This window comes from Sminthopsis crassicaudata, chromosome 2 (genome assembly GCF_048593235.1).
Source record: "Sminthopsis crassicaudata isolate SCR6 chromosome 2, ASM4859323v1, whole genome shotgun sequence".
NCBI classification, from domain to species: Eukaryota; Metazoa; Chordata; class Mammalia; order Dasyuromorphia; family Dasyuridae; genus Sminthopsis; species Sminthopsis crassicaudata.
In genome coordinates, this window is record NC_133618.1 from 641,758,666 (window position 1) to 641,773,702 (window position 15,037).

A 15,037-nucleotide genomic window follows, 5' to 3' on the forward strand; every position below is an offset into this window, starting at 1 on the left:
CAAACACACATATATACACATACATCAAATAACCACCAAAGTACTTCTATCCTTTTCTGACTCACAAAACTGAAAACTGAAAACCCGACCAAACAAAAACCGATTGGAGAAATCCTGAATGTCAGAATGAATCTAGTTACCATTAGCATAAGTCCTTGGACAGGGATAAATTTGCTCACACAGAATATTTTCTCCCCTGGAGTCAGCTCCTCTCTGAGCAATGGAAAGTCACCACCAAGGATATGGTCTCCTCACAACTGATAAAGAGAACTGGGGCTCTTGACTACTGACCCCTCATAGCAGGTGCCTCTTGGTTGATCGGGCTACAGAAAATTCCTCTGCCCCCCAAAAAATTGGAAACAAATTCTGTTTCTTTACACAAGCAAATCTGACACTTGAAATCCCCCCCACCTGTCCGAAGCCACGCTGAGGAAAATCAGGTACAAGATGGAGACAACAGCCCTGATGTTGCCCCATTTGTATAAATATCAGTTAGGAAGAACTAAATACCAGCCCTCGCCAACCAGAGAGGAGACAATTAAAAGTGAGGTAATTTTCATCCACCTGCTGCCTGGATATTTACCAGCCCAGGGCAGACAGACAGGCTGTAGGTACCTGATCGAGTGTCAGCTCACGCCATTTAAGGGGAGAGGGGCTGAGCTGGTAAAACAAGCAAGCTCCTCTACCCAACATCTGCCATCTATCTGCTCCAGACTGACATGGACCTGCATGGATCAGCTTACAGTGGAACTGGTGCCAGGTGCTGGCAGCCGGGCCAGGGATGGAAACAGAGAACCTGACTGTGGGTAGCAGACACTCTTCCACGCTCCGTGAAGCTACCTGGGGTTTTCCTGGCAAAGACCCGGGAGTGGTTGGATAGGGGAAGACTGAGTCTGCAAGAGACTAGAAGGACTGTAACTGAGCAACAGTGTAAGGTGCTGAGGATACTAGCAGGGAGGAACCTTCTTTTAAAATGCCTCCCAATTTCTCAACTTCCTAGCATCTCCTTCCTCCTTCATCTCTATGAAAGTGCTGGTAAAGGTCTTTCTGAATGCCATCCCTCAGCCCTGGTAACCTCAGCCACCAGCACCCGTGTGCCCTCCTTCTGTCTGTCTCTCAGGAAAGACCACTGCCATGCTCCTCCTTATTCACAGAGGTCTCATTTCATTCCACAGACTTCCCCCCCTCCTTCACAGTGACCTTGCTCCGCCATTTCCAGCTTCCCTTTCTATATTGTCTCTGCTCATCTGAATGGAAACACCACGAGGACAAGAACTCTCTTGCCGGCTTCTATTTGTACATGCAATGTTAATCTAGCTCCCGGTACATAGTAAATATTTAATAAGTGATCCTTCCATCATCTATTCACACATACAGAAATATAACTCAGGGCAGTTAGGTGGTGCAGTGGATAGAGCACCAGCCTTGAATTTGGGAGGACCCGAGTTCAAATCTGGTCTCAGACACTTAAAACTTCCTAGCTGTGTGACCCTGGGCAAGTCTCAACCCCAGCCCCTCAGGGAAAAAAAAATAACAGAAATATAACTCACAGATATAGAGATAAGAGATATGGTGCACAGAGATATAGGTGATGAGATAGATGGATGCTTAAAATGATCTAACCTTTCATTTTACAAATAAACAATCTGAGGCACAGAGAGGGAAAGGGAATACTTGCCCTAGGATACAAAATCAAGTCCTCTGATATCAAATCTAAAATTTTTTGCCTTATTATAGCTTTTTAGAATACCCATAAAGGATCTGTACTATCTTAGCTAGGTGGTACAGAACCAGTCCTGAGTTCAAATTGGCCTCAGACACTTAACACTTCCCAGCTGTGGGATCCTGGGCAAGTCACTTAATCCCAATTGCCTCAAAAAAAAAAAAAAAAAAAAAGGAACTTTGGGGACAGCTTTAACCCTTCCACACATCTCACTTCTCATGCCCAACAAACAAGGCAAATTGATTCTACTCCAGCCACATGGTTTGTATCTGTCTCCGTCTCTCTATTCCTGTTCCTCCCATTTTCACCCAATCTTTCATTATCACCTACCTGCACAATTTCTTCTTAAGATAGTTGATGCTTACTACAGATTTGCTGACTGGTTGATTAAAGGGGTTTCTACCTCCAAATCCCTGCCTCTTCTAAGGGATCATCTACACTGCTAGAATACCTGTCTTCTTCCATCAGAGATCAAATCGTGTCTCAAAATCCTATTTCCTTTAAAGCAAAGCTAAAATGCCTTCAAATAGTATTCAAGGACACCTTCCACAATCCTGCGCTACTACTTTCCTTCTTTCCAGCATTACATCCTAACCCTTCTCCCTATAATCTATGCTACGGCCACGTTCATTATCCCCCTACCGACAACACTTGCTCATGACTGGATTTTGTCCTTGACATTCCTTATACCCAAAAGGTTCTCTTGCTTTTTCTTTGTCCGATGTTTAAAGCCCTTCTCCCACAGGATCCAAACATCTAAGATCTGGAGGAGCCCAAGGAACCAGAACATTCATTCTTAATTGTTCCAGGCTCCATACTAGACATGGAGAATGTAAAAATAAAGAAAAAAAAATGGCAGTTTCCTTCTTCAAGAAGATTAGATTCTCTTCTCATGCTTCAGGCTAACCACTCTCTGTTCCTTTAAGTGATCTTCACATGGCCCTTCACCCAAGGTCTTCAATATCACACTTCTCTTGGAGCCAAGGGAAGTACTAGATTTTAAACTATGCTACAAGACAGGAATCACCAAAATGATTTGATATGGGGGGAGAAATAGAGGGTTAACCAGAAGATTAGGCCCACAACATTTAGAACCAAAGATACTTAATACCATGGTGTGGGATAAAATCAAAGATCTTACTTACTGGGGCAAGGACTCCATATTTAACAAAATCTTCCAGGAAAAGAAGAAAACAGCGTGACAAAAATCAGGTTCAGGCCAGCACCTCATACTAGGATTGGGTCCGAAAGAGTATAAAACTTCGATATCAAGAGTGACATCACAATCAAATTAAAAGAACAAGGAAGAAAATTACTTTCTGATTTATGGAAAGGACAGAGCCAAGCATGGAATCATCACAGAAGATTAAAGGACTATTTTGATTACCAAAAAAAAAAAGAAGGTCTTTTTCTTTTCATAAACAAAAATGACAAAGCTAAATTTAGAAGGAAAAGTCATTCTGGCGAGAAAAAATAAAACAAAATCTTTTTGGTGCAGATTTTACTGCAAGTAGAGCTCATTTCTAAAATAGATATGGAATTAATTCAAATTTATATGAATAAAAACCATTCCCCAGTTGATAAGATGATCAATGGATAAGAACAGGTTTTTTTTTTTAAAGAAAGAAAATGAAGCTATTAATCAATAGGCATGTGAAAAAATGCTCCAAATCGCAATTAATTAGAGGAGTGAAAGTTAATTAATTCTGAGGTTTTGCTTCATATGCCTTTGATTGGCTAAGATGACCCAAAAAAAGAAAATAAAAAAGAAAATAAAATGACAAGTGTTGAAGGGGCCATGGGAGAATAGTCCCACAATATAGCGCTACTTAGAGCAGTTAGGTAACCTAATGGATAGATCACTGGGCCTGGAGATAGGAGGACTGACTTCGAATCACTTCTCAGCTGTATGATCTTGGCCAAGTCACTTTGCCCTATTTGCCTCAATATTCTTATCTGTAAAAAAAAAAACAAATATGTAAAAAAAAACAAACAAAAAACAAAACAAAAAAAAAACAAAACAACAACAGCAACAAAAAAACTCCAGTATCTCTGCTAAGAAGGCCCCAAATGGGTGCTGAAAAACTCCTGAATACTAAGAACAAAATTGAATTAAGTTGAATTTAGAGGGCAGATTTTGAGAAGAGACCTATGTAAATGACAAATTAGCAGAAAGGAAATAGAATTAGTTTCCATATTTGTTCTCCTCATCCCTTAGTCCAGCAGTGAAACATTTCACTCAAACAATTCAATTATTGTTTATTTTTTGAAAACTCAGTTCTTGAAGATGTATTCTTAGTTCAAATCCCACCTTTTTTCAGGAGATATTTCTACCAACTTTCCCTCCTCCCCACAGCTTCTAGTATATTCCCTGATGATATTAACTTCAAGCTACTAGAATGCTGAATATACCTAGTTATTTACTTGTCACCGCCTTCTTTGGAATGAATATTCCTTGAGGACAATGAGTATTTTTTGCCTTTTCTTGACCCAGTGGCTGCCACATATTAAGCACTTAATAAATGCTCATTGGCTTGACTTGACTTGTCTGTGCCAGATGGGAGCATTAACTGGGAATTTATAATTAAAGTCGAAATTCTTTGTTGTACAAATGCACAAAAATGAATCCCGTGCCTGTCACAGAGCTGAAACTAAAGTGGTATAATCAGGGCTTTATCACAGGGCAACACAACTTCAACAGGACTCTCAGTCTTCAGCAACAGCAAAAAATTCTTCTTCTTCTAGTTCACCTTAAAACCTACTACTCAAGGGGCATCTAGATGGCACAGTGGATAGAATACCAGCTCTGAAGTCAAGAGGCCCTGAGTGCAAATCCAACTTCAGGCTCAATGCTTCCTAGCTGTGTTATCCTAGGTAAGTCACTTAACCTCCACTTCCTCAGCAAAAAAACAAAACTTACCACTCATCTTCTGAAGCTGTCAGGTTGTGCTGAAGCCTCTTTTTCACACCTACTTCCAAGAGAATTTTCCTTTAAATAAGTCATTTAAGAGAGATTTTGCACTGCTTGCTCCAAGTTAATTTTATACTCTTGAACCAATCTGCACAATTACTAGTTATGATTCCCGTCTTTCTATTTTGAATCTGTCCAGAAGGATATCTCCTTTCCAGAAAAGATTTTTAAAATACAATGTGAGTTGATTTGTTATTGGATTTTAAAGAAGACCAAACCATTAGGGCAGCTAGGTGGTGCAGTGGATAGAGCATCAGCCCTGAAGTCAGGAGCACCTGAATTTAAATCTGGTCTCAGACACTTAACACTTCCTAGCTGTGTGACCCTGGGCAAGTCATTTAACCCCAATTGCCTCAGGGAAAAAAAACAACAAATCATTGATCATCCTTTCGTTATAAAATTTGGAGTAATGGTTTGCATTTGTAGCCCTCCTCAATCTGATTCCAGCCTTACTTCCTAGGACTCTTTCATATTATTCTCCTCCACTCACCCCATTTTCCAGACAAGTTGGCTTTCTCTTGATTCTCCAACCCAATGCTCTGTCTCCAGCCTCTATGCTTTTGCATTCAGTCCCCCCTGCCAAGAATACATTCCTTGAACTTTAAATACTATGATCCTACCAGGTCCTGAGCCTTTCCTCTACTTCTTAGAGCTCCTAACTTCATTCAAGACTCACCCATGGGAGCTTTCCCGATATGGTCCCCACCCCATATGTTAGTATTCTTTCTTTCTTCCTCAAATTATTGTATGCATTTTGAGGGAGCTAGGTAATATAGTTCACAGAGCTTGGACTTGGAGGCAAAGATCTGAATTTGAATCCTACTTTGGATACTTGTTATATATATGACTTGGGGCAAGTCACTTCACCTGTAAAATGGGACTACTAATAGTAGGTCCTAGGTAATAGTACCTAGTTGTTGCGGAGAGGTAATGAGGTAATATGCATGTAGAAAAACATTGCAAACCTTAAATAAGTGCGATCTATTAGTTTTTCTCAGTTGACCCGCTGCATCCCTCCTGAATACAGTTAAAACTCTCAGAGTAGGGGCTGGTTTTTTCTTTGACCTTTATATTCCCAGAGTGTGTTGCCTTGCACACATTCCCATTGTCAGCAAAAAAGTATTAGAGTCTAGGGGTATATGAGGCATCCAGGAGGGACTTATGCCTTTGGCGCGAGGGCTTGCCAAGGCCTCTGCAGGACTTTGGTGTCCATTTCTCATCTAACTCTCACCTGTGGCTCCAAGGAGCTGTAGAATGAACAGCTGCCCCATCTCAGTAAACCATTTCGACAGACAAGCTAAAATAAGCCGAGGATAACTGACAGACCTGGAATCCATTGGTAAATTAGGGAGGTGTCAACCCCAATCATGGGAATGGGTAGAAGAGGACAATTTGCTCCAACAGTCATTAAGGCGGCTGAAGCAGGAGCTATGGAGAACTTAGAGATGGGTCAGCCATTAAAGATCCCAAAGTTATCCTCTGGATCCCAGGCTATCACTGGCACTCTTGACTTTTGTCCTGCTACTGGACTTTGACAACTCAGGAAGACTGAGGCTGAAGACTGCCTCATTTATATCCAGCTCACATAAGAGTCAAGTTGAAAATGATGGACAAATAACAAATGAAGTGACTCATTAGGGTCGAGTCCCTGCTGACACTAGGAATACAAATATGAAAATGAGGCAACACCTGTCCTGCAGAAGCTTATATTTTACCAGAGAAAAACCCTATCTAACTTCACTCACCATTCACTTTCCAAAGAAACCTAATTAACCTAAAGATCAGTCTCCCCAATCTACACAGTTGTACTTCCTTGTCTTCAGGCTAATCCCATCACTTTACAATCTACTTTCATTGCCTGAGGACTGATCTTATCTCCCAGGGATGTCATTGAACCATCCAGCCAATCATAGGAAGACATACTGGTTGCTTGAGATCTTGCTCATCATCTTATTAACACTAAGAAAGATCCTATGATCCATTACTCCGGGGTCTTTGATCATTGAGAGATCACCGACCCCATTTATTGGCAATTGCTAGCTTTGCTAAGAAATAATTCTCTCAGAATTTCTCTTTCCATCACGTCAGAGCTGCTCCAGTGAAATAGCCATTAGCCATCTCTGCATCACAATGAAATATCAGAGAATTTTTTTTGAGGAGTGACTCCCAAAGACCAAGAAGTCCCACAGAAGTTAGAGGATCATAGATGAGAAGCTAAGGGAGACCCCCTCACTGCTCCAGCCCAGTCCCTTTGTGAACAGGGAACCTGTGGCCCTCACACACACAGGAAGCAATAGAAGCAGAATTTTAATCCAAGGCCTCTGACTCCAAATTCAGCTCTCTTTCCTTTGGGCCAAAACAGCTATGATTGAAAGATGTAAAAATGATGAGATCTTCAGTGCTAGGTGTGGTTAGCAGAGGAATTGACAAAAATTAAGCTCTGAGACTAGCAGGGAGAAGGCGCTGATGGAGATCGGTTTAGCTCCAGAGCCAGTTTAGTCCTGGGGAGGTTATCCAGGCTGAAATCCAAATTATGTCAAACTCCTGAGACCCATCCTCTGTAGAGGACTTGGGGCAGTTTCCCCTTGCCATGTCAGAAATCCCAGTCATGTCCGAGGTTACATTTCCCCTATAAATTCAACTAATGGGCCATTCCATGGATGCTGCCTTCCATCAGGTACCTTCCATGACACTCTATCTCATGGAGTCTTTTCCCTTCTCTCCCCCATGTCATGTAGCATCTCTCCTGCTTCCCAACCCCATTTCTCTTTTTCAGGGCTAACTAACTCTTTTAAGGTGCTGAGTTCTTTCCAGGATTTAGTCCACCAGCTAAGGGCATGCCTCAACCTCATGGGATACTCCCTTTCTATTGAGTAATTGTGAGTTCCACTGAGGAACTTGTCTTTCACATGGTCTCCTATTCTTTCATATTTACTATCCCTTCTTTTTGTCTGTAATCTGTTCCCCCAAATAAACCTACGTCTTGCCAAAGAGAATGGCCACTAGGAATTCTTCATGGGATCGAACTCCAACTTTTGGTTCCCACCATTATCTGGTACCTACATAACCCCCATCATTTTAGTGCTGAACCTCACCTCAGAAAGAAGACCCCAAAAGATAAAATCATAGGTCCTGAAAGTATTCATTATTCCTACTAAAACAGATCATTGGAACCAACATCTCTCCTTTTAAAGGTAAAGAAAATGGCTGATGGGAATAAAAAAGCAAATGGAAAGCAGAACAACAACTAGGGCAGGGCAATGAGGGTTCTGTTCAAGGGTGGGAATTTTAGAAGTCTTCAGTAGTACTACTCTAGGTGATACCTCCTCCCCTGCCTGTCTTCCTACCTGAAGCAGCAGTAAAGTTGCTCTCATTTTCTCTTGAAATGTCTGTTCCTCAGTCATTTCAGTTATGTGCATGTCAAAGATATTGGAGTGGTTTGTCATTTCCTTCTTCAGCTAGTATCTAAGACCAGATTTGAATTTGGGTCTTTTCTGACTCCAAGCCCAGCATTCTATCTCCTGCCAACCTATGGATACTTATTCCCCTCCACCCCGCCCATGAGTCCAACACTCTAGTTGAATTTATCACTCCAATTTACGCCAAGGTCAGAAAGGGCTCCTCCACAGCTCTCTCATTAAAACAACCAAAACTTAAAAATCTATTTTGCTGTCACTGAGTATGAAGGGTCTGTCCCCTCCCCTCCTGGCCCTCACTCACTCTTCTTTTCGGAGAAGCTCCTCTTCGGATTCCGTGAGCCGTTGCCTCAGGACAGCGATCATCTCCACAGCCACATCCACCTGCCGGTTCAAGGCCCTCTCTCGCCTCTGAACTTCCTGCTTTTTCTGAGTCAGCTGCACAAAAGCCGCTCGGACTTCTAAGAGTTCCGCTGTCTTTTGTGCGAGCTCTTTGGTCAGCTTGTCGATCCTCTTCTCGATGGTCTTGTCCACCGCCTCAACCATCCGATTGAACTTTTCCCTCACATGGGCCTCAAAGGAAGCTTTGGCATCCGTGGTGGGCAGCCCAGGGCTGGACCTCGGACCATCCAAGGAGTCTATGGAGGTGTAGATGGGCACGAAAGACACGGGCCTCTCCGCCACCACCTGAAGGGATTTGCGATCTTTCAGGTTTTCCCGGGACAGGTTACACAAGTTCACATAGCTGGATTTCTGTCTGACCGCTCGGCCATCACTCCCTAATTTCAGGGGTTCTGATGAAGTGATCAGGTCTGGATCTTTGAGGGGAGAAAAAAGGCTGCATTTTGTCATGAGACTCCTTTCTTCATAACTATGGTTGAACTCCAGATGGGCCCTCAAGGAAGACAAGCTTCGAAAGCGGGTATGGTCTCCACACCGTGGGCAGCGAAATGGCAGGCACACAGCAACATTTTCAAATGACTCTTGCCAGGGGTATCTATTTTCCTCAAAAGCCTTCTGTTGCATTACTCTAAAAATCCTGGAGGAGGAGAGGAGAAAAAGACCAAAGAGTTTCTACATATATTCAAATGCCAGATCTGCAAGAAAGAAAAGCTGGGATAGAGGCTGGTGATAATCAGGGTTCCTCAAATCTAGGAGCCATGAATTGGATTTTAAAATATCTTTTAGATAACTAGATTTCAAAAGAATTGATTTCCTTTGAAATCCTATGTCTGTTATCAAATGAATTTAAGAGAATTAGAAAAAGGGACCAAAGGCATCTATGTCACAAAAACAGGTAGGAACCCTCTGATCGAGTCAAAGGTCAGAGTTCTCAAAAAGGAGGGAACCTAGGGGATACCTAGTCCAGCCCCCTCCATTTGATAGGGTCAAAGTGCAGCTAGTCAGAGGCCCAACTGGGGCTTCAGCAGCTACACAGAATGGATGGATGTAAAAAACTGGAATCCAGCTTCAGAAACATCATTTTCCCATCTCTCTCCAGAACTGGTTCCTGATGTTGTCTACACAGTCCATCCTCTCTCCAATTACAAATTACAGTTCAGCCAGGCAATTCCCTTGGTGGTACAAGGAGGACTTTACAATTTTGGAAAGCAGAAATCCCCAGAACAAAATAGCAAACCAGGCTTGGATTATAATATTACTGCTTAAAATACAACTGTGTGTCAGAGATAAGAAAGAAGCAGGACTCAAGGTCAAATTCTGATTCTACTCCTTACTGACTGAATAGGCTCCATTTCCTAGCCAGTTAGAATATAAACACTTATTAAACACCTGCTGTGTACCAGGCACTGTGCTAAGCAAGAGGACACAAAAAGAGGAAAAAGACAATACCTGATCTCAAGGGGCTCACAACCTAATAGGAGACACAACATGCAAATAAGACAACATAGAAATAATCAACAGAGGGAAGGCACCAAAATAAGGGGTTGAGAAAGGCTTTCTGTAAGAGAAGGGATTTATAACTGGTACTTGAGGGAAGCCAGGAGGTAGAAATGAGGAGGGAGTCTTTGGAAGATTCATTTTCTCGCCTATAAAATGTAGATTAAACAAAGACCTGCACCTAGAGAGGCAAGACAGTATCTCGGATAAAAGACAGGTTTTGGAATAGGAGAGACCTGGGTGCAAGACCTGAGTCTGATTCATCCTGGTTATAACCTCCGTGCATCTCCAGCCAAATTTCTAAGGCAAGAAGTACGGGGAAGATGGCAAGATCTTACCTTCAAGGAATTGATTCCATGGATGAAGTCACAGGTGTAGACTTTTCAAAGCTTACCAGCAACAATTACATTAGAAGGTTATTTTGAGCAGGGACAGGGACTAGACTGTGACTTCATTAGTATAAATAGGGAACTCCCAGGGAAGGAAACTCCCTCTACCTAACTAGGTCAGAACCTCTTAGTTCTTAGTGTTACCCAGAGGACAAGAAAAGTGATGGGATTGGCCTAGGGTAACAGAACCAGCATAGATCAGAGGCAACACCTGAATCCAGATGTTCTTGGTTTTGAGACTACTCACATACCCTCATGTTTTGAGTATCAAATAAAATGAGATAGATGAAGTAAAATAAACATGTTGAGGTTTTATTAGTTTGTTCCCATTTTCAAGATAAAAGGGATGTCATCCATCTACCTTGCAGATGTAAATTCAGAGGCACTGAAAAGTAGCCATAATTTCTCACGTTTCTAAGGCCCATTCTAAAGTCCATTACTGATCGAATATACGAAAGGAGGCCATTAGTTGGGTATATGTTTTGTTCAATTCAACAAATGTCAATTTACTATGGATGAATTATTGCAACTAGTGACATTCTGCCCAGAATCCCTGCAGGAAAAAAGAATATCAAAAGGAAGCCTTGGGTTGGGACACAGACTTTATTCTATTCTGGGCTGGATGCCTCAGGTGACTGCCTTCCAGGCCCACGGGGGCTTCTATGACACCACTTTTCCAGGATTGGTTGTCTCTTGCTTCCCAGGCCCCAGCTCACTTAGCTGCTCATACAAAGGCAAGGAAATATTGAAGTAATGAAAGTGGGGACAGTTGTCTACAGAAAACATATTTGTTTACAGAAAATAGGTCCTGAGAAAAGCAAACTCAGCTGTCTTTCCCCAACTGTAAGTGGTGTCTTAAATAATAATAATAATAATAATGAGTAATGAGACAACCAACCAACTGTAATTCCCAAACCTGCAAATTTCACCTCTTCAGCCTCAGGCAGAGTCCTGCTTATGACGGTACAAGGAAAAACCTTTGTGCCCTTGGACTTTGAAGAGCATCCAAAGCATATAAATGGTCCTGAAAGCCTGTAGTCCTCCGTTGATGAATGCTTCCAACAAAGGAGGCCTTTGGCTGGAATACAGCCTTTCAGTTCAATAAAAGTCGATTTAATATTACTGAGTTATTGCAATTACATGCAATCTAGGGAGTGCAATGGATTGAACCTAGAATCAGGAAGATCTGAGTTCAGATATGACCTTGAATACATATTAGCTGTGTGACACTGGGCAAATCGCTTTACCCTGTTTGCCTTAGTTTCCTCATCTGTCAAGTGAGCTGGAGAAGGAACTGGCAAACCACCCAGCATCTTTGCCAAGAAAACCCAAAGGGGGCATAAAAGTCCAAAACGACTAAATAACAAGTAATTTTAAAAAGACAAATAAACAAACCAAAAAACAAACAAACAAACAAAAACAAAACAAAACAAAACAAACCTATGCAGCCTGCTCAGGATTTTGGACAGAAGAATGAATGTAAGCTTCTTGAGGGCAGGGACTCTAGTCTTTGCATCCCTGGTCTCTAACCCAGTGCTTACACCATGGAATGGGCTGGACAAATGTTCATTGAATGTTAGGGAAGTATTCTGGGAAAATTTGGAATACATATTTAGAAACTTTGGCTTGTATGATCTCCGGCAAGCCATCAAATCTTCTGCAGCCACAGTTTGCTCATTTGTAAAATAGAAATAACAAACTGACAAACCCTCAGACTCTGTAGAAAAGGTTCTTAACTTTTTTTTTTTTTTTTTTTTTTTTTTTTTTTTGCTATGCACCCCTTTGGCAGTTTGGTAAAGTCTATGGCCCAGTCTCAGAGTACAAGTTGTGTACCCTTAACTGGTAAATACTAATGCCTTCCTCTGGTTGATTACCTCCAATTTATGTTACATCTCTCTCCTATCTCTATAGTTATTTGTATTTGTCTCTCCTTACAGATTGTGATCTCTTTTGGGGAGATCTTTTGCCCTTTTTTGTATCCTCAGTACTTGGCAGAATATGTGTCAAAAAGTAGTCAATAAATGCTAGTTAACTGAAAAAAGGAAACTAAAGGTTAGTTAAAATAATAATTACAATAACAATGATGATAATGACATCCTTTTTTTTTTTTTTAAAGCACCCAGCTTCAGGAACTCCCCTGAAAGTTGTCCTTTGACCCTCAAATTAGGAACCCAGGCTCTGAAGAAAAGGGAACTGCTGTTATAAATGAGCAAATCGAGTCGATGAATCCTTGCCAGCTTTAAATATATCCTCCTAATACTCGTATCCCCAGTTTATTTAAAGGCAGTTCTCCAACAGAACTCTTAGCAACTAGCAGCTCTCCTTTTCTGAAAGGGATGAATGCGTTCCCGCTGGCAAGGATGCCTGAAAGCGACACCAAACTGTGCCCAGAGCTCCTTGGGCAGGTAAATGGTTTCGGTCCCCAATTTAACATGCATGAGCAGTCTTGGCTAGGGGACGTCACGTTAGAAAAGCATGGATGTCGGGGACCCAGCCTCAGCAAGACTTCCAGAAGCACTCAGGGCTGCAAGGGCGCCTCACACAGCTGGCGTGTCACACTCTCCAGACCAATTGACTTGTGCGCATCCACAGAGAAAGCCCCTAACAAACTCACTTATTGGCTAGCTTTGCTGTGAGAAGGCGCAAAGGCTCACTGGGACCAATGCCTGGAAGAAGGGGAGAAGGTTGATTGGAGTGGGGGGCGGGTGTTCTGATAAGGAGGGGGCCTCCGGGAAAGGGGACACGATAGGGGTAAGGGGGTGGTAGGTAGAGAAGTAGGGAGAGTATCGGTTTCTGACCCAGCTCTGGAGGGAGGGGGGCAATGGATGAGGGGTTGCTGGTGGAGAAGATGTCAGGTTTAAAGAGATGTGCTAAAGGGAACACATTTGCTGGGAGGGAAAAAAAAAAAAAGACAGAGGACGTCACATGTTCTGATCCATGCAGGAGGACAAACTGGGGTCCAGAGGCAGGAGGCAACAGCAGTCCAGTGGTTTTATGGCGATTTTTGCCTGACTGTTAGAGAAGGGGGAGGGGGAGGGGGGAATGGTGCTGCTGGGAAGGAAGGTGATGAGAAGGCAGCGGTGACTCTCCGCTGTGGCTGCCCAATCCCCACCTCCTTCCCCCGCGCTGCCGAGCGTGGGCTCAGGTTCTTGGGGGTTGGGCGCCCGGGGGACCCGAATAACCTCAATAGCTCGTTGCCAAGGCTTCCACAGCTACTGTTGCCCCCTGCCCCCAGTTCTGTCACTCCCTTTCCCTGTCACCATGAGGGCCCCCAGCTCTCCTCCGCACCCCACCCCCTCGGGAAGAGCCGGTCCAGGCCATGCAGGGTGGGCTGTGCCGGGCGGGCTGCGCAGGGCCACCGGCGCGGAGCCACTCAGCACGGGGTGGGCCGTGCGGGGCGCGCGGTGCCGGGCGGGCTGCGCGGGGCTCCCCCTGGCTCCGCCACCCCCGGCGGGCTGCGCAGCTGCGGCAGCCCCTGCAGCCACCGACTTACCAGACTTGTTGCTGCGGCGGCGGCGGCCGGGGCTGAGGCTGCGGCTCGGAAGAAGCGGTTTTCAGCAGAGCCGTAAATCAGGCAGAGCCCGGTACCCAGTTGCACTGACGCCCTCCCTCCCTCCCCGCACCCCCCCCTGCGGCGGGGCCCGAGCGGCGCCCAGGGCGGAGCGTGCGGCGGTGGCTACGGCGGCGGCAGGGGCTGGCAGGCGGGATGTAGGCTAGCTGGCGGCGGCCGGGGTCGGGGGGAGGAGCAGACCGCGGGAGCTGGGGGCGGGGGGAGCTGAACAGGCGGACGAAGTAGGGGGAGGGCCCACCGAGCGGGCTTCCCGGGGGCGGGGGGGGACCGTGCTCGGCCGCGGTCAGCGAGTTGCTCGGCAGCTAGACCGGAGCTGAGCCGACCCCGGCGGCTACTGCGCTCCCCCACCTCCCGGGAGGAGTCCGGCGTCAGGCCTTGGAGGGAATGGAACGGGGATGCACCGGACTGAGAGGTGTGGAGGCGCTGACTGCCGAGCTCACTGCATCCCCCGGGTGGGCCCCGGGCACTGCCGGTGGGCGCTCACGATGCCATCGATCACTGGGGGAAGCTGCTGGGACAGGAGATCTAGGGTTGTCACCTTGTCCTCGGGGCTAGGGAAGAGGGAGAGAGGGCGCCGCCCCCAACCCCAGACGGGGTAGAATGTGGGACAGAAGTGGGGCGCTGCCAGCTGACCTAGGTGAACTTTAGAGCCAGCCCGAAGCTAACCTAACTCAGAGATCCCTCAGCTGGATCATCGGGTGCCTTTTCCCTCCAAAAGGTCCACTCAGAGGCCTCCTTTCTCCTAACGTTATCTTCCTTTTCCGAGAAGCCTTCCCAGTGCAGTTCTTAGGGCTTCTTCCTCAAAGGTTTCCCTCGGAGCTTAGGCCTGTCCCCGAAGGACCTTAGAAACCATGTATCCCCTCTCCTGTTTTACAGTGGGGGAAACTGAGACCCAGAGAAGGGAGATGCCGACTCAGATTGCCTGAATGGTGAGCGACAGACAGGGATTTATATATTCAGGACTTATTGTATGTCCCTGGAGGAATATCATAACCCTGAGAGGGTTTTTGTAAAAGGCCATGGGGAGAGCCCAGGAGTACCTAGAATCTAGCACCCCAGAGGCCAGCT

The 15,037-nt window shown here is 44.9% G+C and overlaps 1 protein-coding gene across 1 annotated transcript in view; it reads right to left on the reverse strand.

Moving 5' to 3' along the window:
* ZNF365 (zinc finger protein 365) overlaps positions 1 to 14,019 on the reverse strand; it is a 30,198-nt gene extending 16,179 nt beyond the window's left edge. Inside the window, exons 1-2 of the mRNA XM_074296634.1 lie at positions 13,892 to 14,019; positions 8,415 to 9,149 (exon numbers count right to left, since the gene is read on the reverse strand). Coding sequence (XP_074152735.1) covers positions 8,415 to 9,136 — 722 coding nt within the window. The 5' untranslated portion in view covers positions 9,137 to 9,149; positions 13,892 to 14,019. The remainder of the gene's footprint in view (positions 1 to 8,414; positions 9,150 to 13,891) is intronic.
* Positions 14,020 to 15,037: the final 1,018 nt, after the last annotated feature.